General features: G+C 57.1%; 1 protein-coding gene across 1 annotated transcript in view; it reads left to right on the top strand.

The window, feature by feature from the left end:
- Nucleotides 1–16,482, top strand: part of TTC3 (tetratricopeptide repeat domain 3) — a 143,432-nt gene that overhangs the window by 34,016 nt on the left and 92,934 nt on the right. Inside the window, exon 13 of the mRNA XM_066598977.1 lies at nt 2,257–2,305. Coding sequence (XP_066455074.1) covers nt 2,257–2,305 — 49 coding nt within the window. The remainder of the gene's footprint in view (nt 1–2,256; nt 2,306–16,482) is intronic.

The following is a 16,482-nucleotide window of genomic DNA, read 5'->3' as shown; positions in this document are numbered from 1 at the left end:
GCTTGTGTTCTCATGGGATATGAAGTAGGGCTGAACAATTTAAGGCTGAATGCATGTGGCTGGGTCGGATTTGGCATGAGGGCTCCTGCAGCACCCGGCGCCGGGCGGGCGACCCCTGTGTAACCGTCCACAGCAGGGGCGTAACTATAGAGGGTGCAGGGGATGCGGTTACACCCGGGCCCAGGACCCTTAGGGGGCCCATAAGGCCTCTCTTCTCCATATAGGGAGCCCAGTAGTATGAATAAAGCATTATAGTTGGGGGCCCGGTTACAGGTTTTGCATTGGGGCCCAGGAGCTTCAAGTTACGCCTCTGGTCCACAGTGTTCTTTTCTGTAATGCCGTCACTGGACAATGATGCGGATTCCATTGCTCCTCTGCAGTGACTGCTATGGACGGCCCGCCGATCGGATGGCTTTCATTGACTTTAAGACGAGCCGACCGCGCGGAATCCACGCTGAAACAGAACATGCTGTGATTTTCCCTCCGGGTGGAAAATCTATTTTCTGTAGCATGGCTAGGGGCAGAGACAGACGACCCGCTCCGGATTCCGAAATATAAATACACCCGTGTGCATTTGACCTCCGGCCGCATGCACGTTGCCGGGTCAGTGGCCCCAGCGGACCTGTCCAGATCCGTTTTGCAGATGTGCCTGGAGTGCCGGCTCGCATATGCGCAGTACAGCTGATGACACGGATTCCGCGGCCCGTCCTGTTTATGTGGAATCCGCACCAAAATAGAACAGGCCGCATCACAATTGACTTCGCCTCGTGGACGTGGAAAATCGATTTCCTGTAGCATGTCTAGGGGCAGTATTTGCTGACAACCCGCTCCAGACTCCACAATGTTAATCCGCCCGTGTGCGATGGGCCTCGGGGATTTTAATAATTCACCTTTTGTTGAAGCGTAAACCGGCTCTTGGCCCCGCCCACCAATTTCTATCCCAAGGGGGGCGGCTAAAGTACGGGGGTACAAGCTGTGGAGGAGGTGTGAGAACCGCATTAGACTGAGACGGGGGGGGGGGGGGGCACAGCGGGCGCGGATGCTTCATAAGTTACTTTTATTGGTCGGCCAGATTTTGGTTCATCAGCGACAGAACTGGTCGCTCAGTATTTGGATAGACGTTTGCCCGCTGCATTGTGGGTAATTGGAGGTCTACTTTGAGTAATATCTGTGGCGGTGGCACATGAGCTTCATTCACCTGACATAAGAACGCCCCCGCCCCGCCCTGCTGCAGGTAACGCCATTGTTCACGTGAAGAACAATCGCTGTCAACATCCGAACAAATAAAGTTATGTGAAAATGAAGCGGCCGTTGTCTTCCTGGTGAGATTCTCCTCCAGTCTGATATACCCCACACCGACCCTCCCCCTGGAAGAATTAGAGTTAAATCCAAGATGGCGGCATTCAAAATGGCCGTCACGTTGGTGGCATTACTTACAGGCTTCCTCCACAGCTTGTATGCAAAAGTGCATCACCGTCTGCCGGACCGCCGCCCTCCTATTGAACATTAAGGCGCGGACAATTACTTGTCGCCTCGTTTTATGCTCCCCTCATGCATAAACTGAGCCAGTCTGCGAAGTGTTAACTGCGCCTGAACCCGCCGGTTGTGCGGAGACATTTGCACTCAACTGGCTGCAGATCAGTGAATGCAGCAGTGGAGGAAAATAGACTACAAGGGGACGTCCACATGTGGCGGAAATCCGGGGATTCTGCGCTGCGGTGAAGGACTGCTGATTGCGAGATGAGATGAGCTGCAGGACGAAATCAGCTGCAGAACTGCAACTTGAAATAAGACCCACCAATGCTGCAGGTTGTGATGCGGAAATGCTGCAGATTTGGAATTTTCAGCTCTGGAAAATCTGCCACATTTCTGCTACGTGTGAACGAGCCGCACTGCTGCGAGCCGGGGTCCGAAGAGGTTGTGACGTCCGATGTCGGCGTGCGTGCGACAGATCGTGGTGATCGTAGGGGGTCCTGGGGGTCAGACCCCCACCAGTTGCACTCTGACAGAGGGAAGAGCAGTATATGCAGTAAACCTGTGCCACATGGTATACAGTGGATGTAAGCTGCAGGGCAGTCGTGTCTCCTGTGTCTGACGAGGATGTAAGCTGCAGGACGGTCGTGTCTCCTGTGTCTGACGAGGATGTAAGCTGCAGGACGGTCGTGTCTCCTGTGTCTGACGAGGATGTAAGCTGCAGGACGGTCGTGTCTCCTGTGTCTGACGATCTGTTTTGTTTTTTTCTCCAACGGCTTCTAGAAATTAAAGTGAAGAAAAGTTCTAAATTGAAAAGCAACGGAGAGAAAAAGTGAGTAATCAGCACTAACGATGTGATAGACATGATGATTAGTTAGTATAAAATGTCTATCGATTTGTACTAAACTAGACGTATTATGTGTGTTTTGTGACTTCAGCCTAATGTGGAACTCTGCTGCATAAGGAAAGAGTTAAATCACAGTGTTATATGTTATTGCGTGTGTCCATCTTGAGTGTTTTCCCAGTCCTCCCCATCCCCCACACATAATCTTCTTCAACAAAGAGATATCTACTTTCAGTTTCAGATTTGAGCACATGTTTGTAAGACAAAGACTTGCTTATACATTGGAGTTGAGAGAAGGTGGGCAGGAAGGAGGGGGGATTCTATATGATCCGACAAATGAGAATTCTATATGTTACTGATGTAATCTGTTGCACGCCCATTAAAGGGCAGGTGTTATGCTTTACAATAAAAGGGGCCGTCTGGGTGTTTCTGCCCAGAGAGCCATTTTGGATATGAGACTGATGGCTTGTGTCTGATCTGCTCAATGATGTGTGCACACTATACAATTTGGAAGCTACAAAATACCCCGAAACCTGCTGGAGAAAACCAATGTCCAGTTCAACGAGCCGCGACGTTGTCTCTACAGGGCGCCTCTGGGGCCCCTTTAAAGCCCCTGAAAGAGTAACTGCACTTTAGTAAAACTTTTGAGCTGCCATAGAGATGTCGCATGTTTTGTTTGTCGGGGTCTAATGGTGAGACCGGAGTGAAGGGGTGGAGGCTCCCGCCTGCGATCATTACTCTTCTGCTGAATACGGGCTCACAGAAGTATATAGACGCCATCAATAGACCATGAGCCTGTTATTAAGTCTGTCTAGTCTGAGTTTAGACCACCTATTAGTTGGCTTAGTTTAAATTGTTGTACCCACGATATTATTACATAAGGCGGTGAGATGAGGGGGTTACTGCATCACATTCAGTGCATAATAACTGATACACAAATTGCAACAATGTAGCCACCTGTCTAACTCCTCCATACACCGGCAGCTTACTCTGGATGTCTTCTCTCTGTCCTTCTTTGTATTTATGTCTCTTTATTTCTTTATCTCCCTCCCTTCATATTTATGTCTCTTTTATTTTCCCTCTATTCACTGTCACAGCTGTCTCTCCTCCTCAGTGACTCACGGATTCTCAGATTTCTCTCTTGTTTCTCTCTTTCTCTCTCTATCACGGCTGATCTCTCTGTCATGGCTGATCTCTGTCTCTTTTCACTTCTCTCTCCTGCCCGACACTTTCTCTCCCCTGTCGGGTGCTTCTTTTTTCTGGCGCTCTCTCTCTGCCTGGCGTTCCTCTTCTCGGCGCTCCTCTGACTGTCACCTCTCTTTTCTCACTACTCATTACTTATTGCTTACACTTATTCTGCCTCTGCTCTCTGGCCCTTGCTTCACCTGGTACGTCTCACTCACTCGCCGGCTCCTGCGACCGTTGTCCAGCTATTTATCACCTCTGTCACCTGACCAGTTTGTCTGCAGCCAATCACAATCTATCTGGTTGCTAGGCTTCCTGCCTTACCTGAGTCTCTATGCATTTTTTCTATCTTGTGCAGCTGGCTAATAAATGTCCTTACTGGTTGCTAGGTTACCTGCATCCCTTTTGTAAACTGACTCGGATTAAACCCCTAGGTCCGGTTATTATATTACCGGTTCCCATAACTAAACAGCGCTATGTAGTGCCTATTTCCAGGCCACTACAATACTTTTAGTAATGACTTATTTAATGCATGAGGATCCGTCCGGCTTCAGGCCAAATAAAACAACAAATACTAAGTAGGTTATACCTGAATCTCAGGGCGGAACATCCAGGTTTTGGGACAGGGCTGTTCTTTCACTCGACACTGGCAAATCGTGGGCTGTTCCTCCTTCAATGAGAGGTTTGTGGCAGGGGTTAAACTGCCGTATTCAGTTCCAGGGGCATGATGATGATGACGGCAGCGACCTTTATTTATATAGGACCGAGGTATTCCGCAGCACTTACAAACAGGGGGAACAGATACAAAACCCCGGCTACATGTAGTAATCAGCTGATGGAGACAGTAGGGGTGGGGGGCTCCAAAGAGCTTACATACTACTGATAATGGGGGGATACAGAAGGTAAAGGAGGGGAGATGTGCACGGTATGGCGGGGTGGAGATGTGCACGGTATGGCAGGGTGGAGATGTGCGCGGTATGGCAGGGCTGGAGAGTGAGGGATGCTATACACAGACAATGGTCAGGCCATATAGTGGCAGAATCGGTATGACTGCAGGGGGGGGGTTGATGATGGCTAGCAGGGATTGCAGTCAGTAGGTCAGGGAGCATGTTATCAGGGGGTACAGAGGGGTTTGGTTTAGGGGATATAGTATGCCTCCCTGAAGAGGGGCGGTTTTAGAGCACGCCTAAAGTTTTGTGTGTCGGGGATTGCTCGGATAGTTTTGGGTAGCGCGTTCCAGAGGGCAGGTGCTGCTCTGGAGAAGTCTTGGAGGCGGGAAAGAGAGGTTCGGGTTAAAGGGGCGCTTAATCTGATTTTGTTGGCGGAGCGGAGAGCCTGGGCTGGATGGGGAATTGAGATGAGGGATACAATGTAGGGTGCTGTGGAGAGCTTTATAGATAAGGGATACAATGTAGGGCGCCGCGGTGCTGTGGATGAGGGATACGATGTAGGGCGGCGGGGCGCTGTGGGTGAGGGATACAATGTAGTGCGGTGCAGTGCTGTGGATGAGGGATACAATGTAGGGTGGCGGGGTGCTGTGGGTGAGGGATACAATGTAGTGCAGTGAGGTGCTGTGGGTGAGGGATACAATGTAGTGCGGTGCAGTGCTGTGGATGAGGGATACAATGTAGGGCGCCGCGGCGCTGTGGATGAGTGATATGATGTAGGGCGGCGGGGCGCTGTGGGTGAGGTATACAATGTAGGGCAGCGCGGTAGAGGAGGGATACAATGTAGGGCAGCAAGGTGGAGGGATACAATGTAGGGCAGCGCGGTGGAGGGATACAATGTAGGGCAGCGCGGTGGAAGAGGGATACAATGTAGGGCAGCGCGGTAGAGGAGGGATACAATGTAGGGCAGCGTGGGGGAGGAGGGATACAATGTAGGGCAGCGTGGGGGAGGAGGGATACAATGTAGGGCAGCCTGGCGGAGGAGGGATACAATGTAGGGCAGCCTGGCGGAGGAGGGATACAATGTAGGGCAGCCTGGCGGAGGAGGGACACAATGTAGGGCAGCCTGGCGGAGAAGGGATACAATGTAGGGCAGCGCGATGGAGGGATACAATGGAGGGCAGCGCGGTGGAGGGATACAATGTAGGGCAGCGCGGTGGAGGAGGGATACAATGTAGGGCAGCCTGGCAGAGGAGGGATACAATGTAGGGCAGCCTGGCGGAGGAGGGATACAATGTAGGGCAGCCTGGCGGAGGAGGGATACAATGTAGGGCAGCCTGGCGGAGGAGGGATACAATGTAGGGCAGCCTGGCGGAGGAGGGATACAATGTAGGGCAGCGCGATGGAGGGATACAATGGAGGGCAGCGCGGTGGAGGGATACAATGTAGGGCAGCGCGGTGGAGGAGGGATACAATGTAGGGCAGCCTGGCAGAGGAGGGATACAATGTAGGGCAGCGCGGTGGAAGAGGGATACAATGTAGGGCAGCGCGGTAGAGGAGGGATACAATGTAGGGCAGCGTGGGGGAGGAGGGATACAATGTAGGGCAGCCTGGCGGAGGAGGGATACAATGTAGGGCAGCCTGGCGGAGGAGGGATACAATGTAGGGCAGCCTGGCGGAGGAGGGATACAATGTAGGGCAGCCTGGCGGAGAAGGGATACAATGTAGGGCAGCGCGATGGAGGGATACAATGGAGGGCAGCGCGGTGGAGGGATACAATGTAGGGCAGCGCGGTGGAGGAGGGATACAATGTAGGGCAGCCTGGCAGAGGAGGGATACAATGTAGGGCAGCCTGGCGGAGGAGGGATACAATGTAGGGCAGCCTGGCGGAGGAGGGATACAATGTAGGGCAGCCTGGCGGAGGAGGGATACACTGTAGGGCAGCCTGGCGGAGGAGGGATACAATGTAGGGCAGCCTGGCGGAGGAGGGATACAATGTAGGGCAGCCTGGCGGAGGAGGGATACAATGTAGGGCAGCCTGGCGGAGGAGGGATACAATGTAGGGCAGCCTGGCGGAGGAGGGATACAATGTAGGGCAACCTGGCGGAGGAGGGATACAATGTAGGGCAGCCTGGCGGAGGAGGGATACAATGTAGTGCAGCCTGGCATAGGAGGGATACAATGTAGTGCAACATGGTGCTATGGGTGAGGAATACAATGTAGGGCCGCGCAGTGCTGTGATGCAATGTAGGGCGGGGCTGTGGGTGAGGGATACAATGTAGGACGGGGTGGTGCTGTGAATAAGGGATACAATGTAGGGCGGCGCGGTGCTGTGGAGAAAGGGATACAATGTAGGGCGGCTCTGCGGATGAGGGATACAATGTAGAGCGGCGCGGTGGAGGAGGGATACAATGTAGGGCGGCGCTATGGATGAAATATACAATGTAGGGCGGTGCGGTGCTGTGGATGAGGGATACAATGTAGGGTGGCGGGGTGCTGTGGGTGAGGGATACAATGTAGTGCGGTGAGGTGCTGTGGGTGAGGGATACAATGTAGGGCGCCGCGGCGCTGTGGATGAGTGATATGATGTAGGGCGGCGGGGCGCTGTGGGTGAGGTATACAATGTAGGGCAGCGCGGTAGAGGAGGGATACAATGTAGGGCAGCACGGTGGAGGGATACAATGTAGGGCAGCGCGGTGGAGGGATACAATGTAGGGCAGCGCGGTGGAGGAGGGATACAATGTAGGGCAGCCTGGCGGAGGAGGGATACAATGTAGGGCAGCCTGGCGGAGGAGGGATACAATGTAGGGCAGCCTGGCATAGGAGGGATACAATGTAGTGCAACGTGGTGCTATGGGTGAGGAATACAATGTAGGGCCGCGCAGTGCTGTGATGCAATGTAGGGCGGGGCTGTGGGTGAGGGATACAATGTAGGACGGGGTGGTGCTGTGAATAAGGGATACAATGTAGGGCGGCGCGGTGCTGTGGAGAAAGGGATACAATGTAGGGCGGCTCTGCGGATGAGGGATACAATGTAGAGCGGCGCGGTGGAGGAGGGATACAATGTAGGGCGGCGCTATGGATGAAATATACAATGTAGGGCGGTGCTGTGGACGAGGGATACAATGTAGTGCGGTGCTGTGGATGAGGGATACAATGTAGGGCGGCGCGGTGGAGGAGAGATACAATGTAGGGCGGTGCGGTGCTGTGCAGGAGGCATACAATGTAGGGTGGCGCTGCGGTGAGAGATACAATGTAGGGCGGGGTGGTGGATGAGGGATACGATGTAGGGCGGCACTGATGTCACTGGAAGAGGTGTATAACTGGGTGTCGGTAGAGATGGTACTGAATGCCACATTTCCTGATGGTTTGTCCAATAGGGGTTGTGTAGATGGAGAAGAGAAGGGGTCCGAGGACCGAGCCCTGGGGGACCCCACAGCAAGGGGAAGAGGAGGGGGCTGAGGACCGAGCCCTGGGGGACCCCACAGCAAGGGGAAGAGGAGGGGGCTGAGGACCGAGCCCTGGGGGACCCCACAGCAAGGGGAAGAGGAGGGGGCTGAGGACCGAGCCCTGGGGGACCCTACAGCAAGGGAAAGAGGAGAGGAGGCAGCTGAGGACCAAGCCCTGGGGGACCCTACAGCAAGGGAAAGAGGAGAGGAGGGGGCTGAGGACCGAGCCCTGGGGACCCCCAACAGCAAGAAGGAGAGGAGGGGAGGGGAGGTAGAGCCAGCTGGAGGGGCAGCTTCACATGGATCGATTTGCGTACAAAGAGAATAGAACTTGTTCTAAAATTGGAGACCCTTCAAAGGGATAAACAGCCGGGACGGTGGGCAATCCCAAATGCTTGGATATATTTTCTGGCATCTCAATGGCGACAGTTGAAGGAGGAAGAAAGAAATTGGGTGCTGTTGAATGGCAGATTTGTTTCTAAAATGGCAGGTTGTAGCCCCCCATAACTGTGTGAGAGAGGAATGAAAGGAAGGGGGAAAAAAACGATATCCAATAATTATGGAATGGGTTGAAGCAGATTTTGCTATATGCACCCCATCTGGAAGAACCCTAAACTGACAGATTTTTACATTGGAGGGAGGCGTGGCGGCCGGAAAGCATTCTTCCCACGACCGTTCAGAACTGACCGACTTCTGTTTACACTGAACACTAGTCGTTCAGTCTCTGCATGCATTTACACAGGATGAATATCGTGCAAAACCCTGCGGGAGCGTAGGGGCCTGTACAACTACCAATAATAATTGGAGGAGAGAGAGGGTGGAGGGGATAGGTGAAAGGATGGAGTAGAGGGTGGAGAAGAGGTGAGTGGGTGGAGAAGAGAGGAGAGAGAGGGTGGAGAAAAAGGAGAGAGGGTGGAGAAAAGGGAGAGAGGGTGGAGAAAAGGGAGAGAGGGTGGAGAAAAGGGAGAGAGGGTGGAGAAAAGGGAGAGAGGGTGGAGAAAAGGGAGAGAGGGTGGAGAAAAGGGAGAGAGGGTGGAGAAAAGGGAGAGAGGGTGGAGAAAAGGGAGAGAGGGTGGAGAAAAGGGAGAGAGGGTGGAGAAAAGGGAGAGAGGGTGGAGAAGAGAGGGGTAAGAGAGAGGGTGGAGAAGAGAGGGGTAAGAGAGAGGGTGGAGAAGAGAGGGGTAAGAGAGAGGGTGGAGAAGAGAGGGGTAAGAGAGAGGGTGGAGAAGAGAGGGGTAAGAGAGAGGGTGGAGAAGAGAGGGGTAAGAGAGAGGGTGGAGAAGAGAGGGGTAAGAGAGAGGGTGGAGAAGAGAGGGGTAAGAGAGAGGGTGGAGAAGAGAGGGGTAAGAGAGAGGGTGGAGGAGAGAGGGGTAAGAGAGAGGGGTAAGAGAGAGGGTGGAGAAGAGAGGGGTAAGAGAGAGGGTGGAGAAGAGAGGGGTAAGAGAGAGGGTGGAGAAGAGAGGGGTAAGAGAGAGGGCGGAGAAGAGAGGGGTAAGAGAGAGGGTGGAGAAGAGAGGGGTAAGAGAGAGGGCGGAGAAGAGAGGGGTAAGAGAGAGGGCGGAGAAGAGAGGGGTAAGAGAGAGGGCGGAGAAGAGAGGGGTAAGAGAGAGGGCGGAGAAGAGAGGAGTAAGAGAGAGGGCGGAGAAGAGAGGAGTAAGAGAGAGGCGGAGAAGAGAGGAGTAAGAGAGAGGGCGGAGAAGAGAGGAGTAAGAGAGAGGGCGGAGAAGAGAGGAGTAAGAGAGAGGGCGGAGAAGAGAGGAGTAAGAGAGAGGGCGGAGAAGAGAGGAGTAAGAGAGAGGGCGGAGAAGAGAGGGGTAAGAGAGAGGGCGGAGAAGAGAGGGGTAAGAGAGAGGGCGGAGAAGAGAGGGGTAAGAGAGAGGGCGGAGAAGAGAGGGGTAAGAGAGAGGGCGGAGAAGAGAGGGGTAAGAGAGAGGGCGGAGAAGAGAGGGGTAAGAGAGAGGGCGGAGAAGAGAGGGGTAAGAGAGAGGGCGGAGAAGAGAGGAGTAAGAGAGAGGGCGGAGAAGAGAGGAGTAAGAGAGAAGGCGGAGAAGAGAGGAGTAAGAGAGAGGGCGGAGAAGAGAGGAGTAAGAGAGAGGGCGGAGAAGAGAGGAGTAAGAGAGAGGGCGGAGAAGAGAGGAGTAAGAGAGAGGGCGGAGAAGAGAGGAGTAAGAGAGAGGGCGGAGAAGAGAGGAGTAAGAGAGAGGGCGGAGAAGACAGGGGTAAGAGAGAGGGCGGAGAAGAGAGGGGTAAGAGAGAGGGCGGAGAAGAGAGGGGTAAGAGAGAGGGCGGAGAAGAGAGGGGTAAGAGAGAGGGCGGAGAAGAGAGGGGTAAGAGAGAGGGCGGAGAAGAGAGGGGTAAGAGAGAGGGCGGAGAAGAGAGGGGTAAGAGAGAGGGCGGAGAAGAGAGGGGTAAGAGAGAGGGCGGAGAAGAGAGGGGTAAGAGAGAGGGCGGAGAAGAGAGGGGTAAGAGAGAGGGCGGAGAAGAGAGGGGTAAGAGAGAGGGCGGAGAAGAGAGGGGTAAGAGAGAGGGCGGAGAAGAGAGGGGTAAGAGAGAGGGCGGAGAAGAGAGGGGTAAGAGAGAGGGCGGAGAAGAGAGGGGTAAGAGAGAGGGCGGAGAAGAGAGGGGTAAGAGAGAGGGCGGAGAAGAGAGGGGTAAGAGAGAGGGCGGAGAAGAGAGGGGTAAGAGAGAGGGCGGAGAAGAGAGGGGTAAGAGAGAGGGCGGAGAAGAGAGGGGTAAGAGAGAGGGCGGAGAAGAGAGGGGTAAGAGAGAGGGCGGAGAAGAGAGGGGTAAGAGAGAGGGCGGAGAAGAGAGGGGTAAGAGAGAGGGCGGAGAAGAGAGGGGTAAGAGAGAGGGCGGAGAAGAGAGGGGTAAGAGAGAGGGCGGAGAAGAGAGGGGTAAGAGAGAGGGCGGAGAAGAGAGGGGTAAGAGAGAGGGCGGAGAAGAGAGGGGTAAGAGAGAGGGCGGAGAAGAGAGGGGTAAGAGAGAGGGCGGAGAAGAGAGGGGTAAGAGAGAGGGCGGAGAAGAGAGGGGTAAGAGAGAGGGCGGAGAAGAGAGGGGTAAGAGAGAGGGCGGAGAAGAGAGGGGTAAGAGAGAGGGCGGAGAAGAGAGGGGTAAGAGAGAGGGCGGAGAAGAGAGGGGTAAGAGAGAGGGCGGAGAAGAGAGGGGTAAGAGAGAGGGCGGAGAAGAGAGGGGTAAGAGAGAGGGCGGAGAAGAGAGGGGTAAGAGAGGGCGGAGAAGAGAGGGGTAAGAGAGAGGGCGGAGAAGAGAGGGGTAAGAGAGAGGGCGGAGAAGAGAGGGGTAAGAGAGGGCGGAGAAGAGAGGGGTAAGAGAGAGGGCGGAGAAGAGAGGGGTAAGAGAGAGGGCGGAGAAGAGAGGGGTAAGAGAGAGGGCGGAGAAGAGAGGGGTAAGAGAGAGGGCGGAGAAGAGAGGGGTAAGAGAGAGGGCGGAGAAGAGAGGGGTAAGAGAGAGGGCGGAGAAGAGAGGGGTAAGAGAGAGGGCGGAGAAGAGAGGGGTAAGAGAGAGGGCGGAGAAGAGAGGGGTAAGAGAGAGGGCGGAGAAGAGAGGGGTAAGAGAGAGGGCGGAGAAGAGAGGGGTAAGAGAGAGGGCGGAGAAGAGAGGGGTAAGAGAGAGGGCGGAGAAGAGAGGGGTAAGAGAGAGGGCGGAGAAGAGAGGGGTAAGAGAGAGGGCGGAGAAGAGAGGGGTAAGAGAGAGGGCGGAGAAGAGAGGGGTAAGAGAGAGGGCGGAGAAGAGAGGGGTAAGAGAGAGGGCGGAGAAGAGAGGGGTAAGAGAGAGGGCGGAGAAGAGAGGGGTAAGAGAGAGGGCGGAGAAGAGAGGGGTAAGAGAGAGGGCGGAGAAGAGAGGGGTAAGAGAGAGGGCGGAGAAGAGAGGGGTAAGAGAGAGGGCGGAGAAGAGAGGGGTAAGAGAGAGGGCGGAGAAGAGAGGGGTAAGAGAGAGGGCGGAGAAGAGAGGGGTAAGAGAGAGGGCGGAGAAGAGAGGGGTAAGAGAGAGGGCGGAGAAGAGAGGGGGAGAGAGAGAGGGTGGAGAAGAGAGGGGTAAGAGAGAGGGCAGAGAAGAGAGGGGTAAGAGAGAGGGCGGAGAAGAGAGGGGTAAGAGAGAGGGCGGAGAAGAGAGGGCGGAGAAGAGAGGGGTAGAGAGAGGGCGGAGAAGAGAGGAGTAAGAGAGAGGGCGGAGAAGAGAGGAGTAAGAGAGAGGGCGGAGAAGAGAGGAGTAAGAGAGAGGGCGGAGAAGAGAGGAGTGAGGGAGAGGGCGGAGAAGAGAGGAGTGAGGGAGAGGGCGGAGAAGAGAGGAGTGAGGGAGAGGGCGGAGAAGAGAGGAGTGAGGGAGAGGGCGGAGAAGAGAGGAGTGAGGGAGAGGGCGGAGAAGAGAGGAGTGAGGGAGAGGGCGGAGAAGAGAGGAGTGAGGGAGAGGGCGGAGAAGAGAGGAGTGAGGGAGAGGGCGGAGAAGAGAGGAGTGAGGGAGAGGGCGGAGAAGAGAGGAGTGAGGGAGAGGGCGGAGAAGAGAGGAGTGAGGGAGAGGGCGGAGAAGAGAGGAGTGAGGGAGAGGGCGGAGAAGAGAGGAGTGAGGGAGAGGGCGGAGAAGAGAGGAGTGAGGGAGAGGGCGGAGAAGAGAGGAGTGAGGGAGAGGGCGGAGAAGAGAGGAGTGAGGGAGAGGGCGGAGAAGAGAGGAGTGAGGGAGAGGGCGGAGAAGAGAGGAGTGAGGGAGAGGGCGGAGAAGAGAGGAGTGAGGGAGAGGGCGGAGAAGAGAGGAGTGAGGGAGAGGGCGGAGAAGAGAGGAGTGAGGGAGAGGGCGGAGAAGAGAGGAGTGAGGGAGAGGGCGGAGAAGAGAGGAGTGAGGGAGAGGGCGGAGAAGAGAGGAGTGAGGGAGAGGGCGGAGAAGAGAGGAGTGAGGGAGAGGGCGGAGAAGAGAGGAGTGAGGGAGAGGGCGGAGAAGAGAGGAGTGAGGGAGAGGGCGGAGAAGAGAGGAGTGAGGGAGAGGGCGGAGAAGAGAGGAGTGAGGGAGAGGGCGGAGAAGAGAGGAGTGAGGGAGAGGGCGGAGAAGAGAGGAGTGAGGGAGAGGGCGGAGAAGAGAGGAGTGAGGGAGAGGGCGGAGAAGAGAGGAGTGAGGGAGAGGGCGGAGAAGAGAGGAGTGAGGGAGAGGGCGGAGAAGAGAGGAGTGAGGGAGAGGGCGGAGAAGAGAGGAGTGAGGGAGAGGGCGGAGAAGAGAGGAGTGAGGGAGAGGGCGGAGAAGAGAGGAGTGAGGGAGAGGGCGGAGAAGAGAGGAGTGAGGGAGAGGGCGGAGAAGAGAGGAGTGAGGGAGAGGGCGGAGAAGAGAGGAGTGAGGGAGAGGGCGGAGAAGAGAGGAGTGAGGGAGAGGGCGGAGAAGAGAGGAGTGAGGGAGAGGGCGGAGAAGAGAGGAGTGAGGGAGAGGGCGGAGAAGAGAGGAGTGAGGGAGAGGGCGGAGAAGAGAGGAGTGAGGGAGAGGGCGGAGAAGAGAGGAGTGAGGGAGAGGGCGGAGAAGAGAGGAGTGAGGGAGAGGGCGGAGAAGAGAGGAGTGAGGGAGAGGGCGGAGAAGAGAGGAGTGAGGGAGAGGGCGGAGAAGAGAGGAGTGAGGGAGAGGGCGGAGAAGAGAGGAGTGAGGGAGAGGGCGGAGAAGAGAGGAGTGAGGGAGAGGGCGGAGAAGAGAGGAGTGAGGGAGAGGGCGGAGAAGAGAGGAGTGAGGGAGAGGGCGGAGAAGAGAGGAGTGAGGGAGAGGGCGGAGAAGAGAGGAGTGAGGGAGAGGGCGGAGAAGAGAGGAGTGAGGGAGAGGGCGGAGAAGAGAGGAGTGAGGGAGAGGGCGGAGAAGAGAGGAGTGAGGGAGAGGGCGGAGAAGAGAGGAGTGAGGGAGAGGGCGGAGAAGAGAGGAGTGAGGGAGAGGGCGGAGAAGAGAGGAGTGAGGGAGAGGGCGGAGAAGAGAGGAGTGAGGGAGAGGGCGGAGAAGAGAGGAGTGAGGGAGAGGGCGGAGAAGAGAGGAGTGAGGGAGAGGGCGGAGAAGAGAGGAGTGAGGGAGAGGGCGGAGAAGAGAGGAGTGAGGGAGAGGGCGGAGAAGAGAGGAGTGAGGGAGAGGGCGGAGAAGAGAGGAGTGAGGGAGAGGGCGGAGAAGAGAGGAGTGAGGGAGAGGGCGGAGAAGAGAGGAGTGAGGGAGAGGGCGGAGAAGAGAGGAGTGAGGGAGAGGGCGGAGAAGAGAGGAGTGAGGGAGAGGGCGGAGAAGAGAGGAGTGAGGGAGAGGGCGGAGAAGAGAGGAGTGAGGGAGAGGGCGGAGAAGAGAGGAGTGAGGGAGAGGGCGGAGAAGAGAGGAGTGAGGGAGAGGGCGGAGAAGAGAGGAGTGAGGGAGAGGGCGGAGAAGAGAGGAGTGAGGGAGAGGGCGGAGAAGAGAGGAGTGAGGGAGAGGGCGGAGAAGAGAGGAGTGAGGGAGAGGGCGGAGAAGAGAGGAGTGAGGGAGAGGGCGGAGAAGAGAGGAGTGAGGGAGAGGGCGGAGAAGAGAGGAGTGAGGGAGAGGGCGGAGAAGAGAGGAGTGAGGGAGAGGGCGGAGAAGAGAGGAGTGAGGGAGAGGGCGGAGAAGAGAGGAGTGAGGGAGAGGGCGGAGAAGAGAGGAGTGAGGGAGAGGGCGGAGAAGAGAGGAGTGAGGGAGAGGGCGGAGAAGAGAGGAGTGAGGGAGAGGGCGGAGAAGAGAGGAGTGAGGGAGAGGGCGGAGAGAGAGGAGTGAGGGAGAGGGCGGAGAAGAGAGGAGTGAGGGAGAGGGCGGAGAAGAGAGGAGTGGGAGAGGGCGGGGGATAGGCGGGGGAGGGGCGGAGGGGAGAGGCGTGAGAGGGGGCGGAGGAGAGAGGCGTGAGAGGGGGCGGAGGAGAGAGGCGTGAGAGGGGGCGGAGGAGAGAGGCGTGAGAGGGGGCGGAGGAGAGAGGCGTGAGAGGGGGCGGAGGAGAGAGGCGTGAGAGGGGGCGGAGGAGAGAGGCGTGAGAGGGGGCGGAGGAGAGAGGCGTGAGAGGGGGCGGAGGAGAGAGGCGTGAGAGGGGGCGGAGGAGAGAGGCGTGAGAGGGGGCGGAGCAGAGAGGCGTGAGAGGGGGCGGAGCAGAGAGGCGTGGGAGAGGGCGGAGGAGAGCGGCGTGGGAGAGGGCGGAGGAGAGCGGCGGGGGAGAGGGCGGAGGGGAGAGGCGGCGGGGGTAGAGGGCGGAGGGGAGGGGCGGAGGGGAGGGGCGGAGGGGAGGGGCGGGGAGAGGCGGGGGAGAGGGCGGAGTGGAGAGGCGGGGGAGAGGGGGCGGAGGGGAGAGGCGGGGGAGAGTGGGCGGAGTGGAGAGGAGGGTAGAGAGGGGCAGAGGAGAGAGAGAAGAGAGGGAGGAGGTGAGAGGGTGGAGTGAGGGGAGCAGTGAAGGGTGGGGTAGTAGGGGAAGAGGGTGGGAGAGAGATGAGGGGGAAGAAGGAGGAGGGTGGAGGAAAGAGGGTGAGGTGGGGGTAGTAGAGGATGAAGTTGGAGAAGAGGGAGTGGGGGGAGTAGAAATAGAGAGAGAGGGTGGAGGAGAGAGGCGTGAGAGAGGGCGGAGAAGAGAGGCGTGAGAGGGGGCGGAGAAGAGAGGCGTGAGAGAGGGCGGAGAAGAGAGGCGTGTGAGAGAGGGCGGAGAAGAGAGGAGAGAGAGGGGGCGGAGAGGAGAGAGAGGGGGCGGAGAGGAGAGAGGGGGGGCGGAGAGGAGAGAGGGGGGGCGGAGAGGAGAGAGGGGGGCGGAGAGGAGAGAGGGGGGGCGGAGAGGAGAGAGGGGGGGGCGGAGAGGAGAGGAGAGAAGAGAGGGGAGGAGGTGAGAGAGGAGAGAAGAGAGGGGAGGAGGTGAGAGAGGAGAGAAGAGAGGGGAGGAGGTGAGAGAGGAGAGAAGAGAGGGGAGGAGGTGAGAGAGGAGAGAAGAGAGGGGAGGAGGTGAGAGAGGAGAGAAGAGAGGGGAGGAGGTGAGAGAGGAGAGAAGAGAGGGGAGGAGGTGAGAGAGGAGAGAAGAGAGGGGAGGAGGTGAGAGAGGAGAGAAGAGAGGGGAGGAGGTGAGAGAGGAGCGAAGAGAGGGGAGGAGGTGAGAGAGGAGCGAAGAGAGGGGAGGAGGTGAGAGAGGAGAGAAGAGAGGGGAGGAGGTGAGAGAGGAGCGAAGAGAGGGGAGGAGGTGAGAGAGGAGAGAAGAGAGGGGAGGAGGTGAGAGAGGAGCGAAGAGAGGGGAGGAGGTGAGAGAGGAGCGAAGAGAGGGGAGGAGGTGAGAGAGGAGCGAAGAGAGGGGAGGAGGGGAGAGAGGAGCGAAGAGAGGGGAGGAGGTGAGAGAGGAGCGAAGAGAGGGAAGGAGGTGAGGGAGGAGCGAAGAGAGGGAAGGAGGTGAGGGAGGAGCGAAGAGAGGGGAGGAGGTGAGGGAGGAGCGAAGAGAGGGGAGGAGGTGGGGGAGGAGGTGAGAGAGGAGAGAAGAGAGGGGAGGAGGTGAGAGAGGAGAGAAGAGAGGGGAGGAGGTGAGAGAGGAGAGAAGAGAGGAGAGAAGAGAGGGGAGGAGGTGAGAGAGGAGAGAAGAGAGGGGAGGAGGTGAGAGAGGAGAGAAGAGAGGGGAGGAGGTGAGAGAGGAGAGAAGAGAGGGGAGGAGGTGAGAGAGGAGAGA

Source organism: Eleutherodactylus coqui, chromosome 4 (genome assembly GCF_035609145.1).
Source record: "Eleutherodactylus coqui strain aEleCoq1 chromosome 4, aEleCoq1.hap1, whole genome shotgun sequence".
In the NCBI taxonomy this organism is placed as follows: domain Eukaryota; kingdom Metazoa; phylum Chordata; class Amphibia; order Anura; family Eleutherodactylidae; genus Eleutherodactylus; species Eleutherodactylus coqui.
This window is presented reverse-complemented; position numbering and strand designations above follow the sequence as displayed.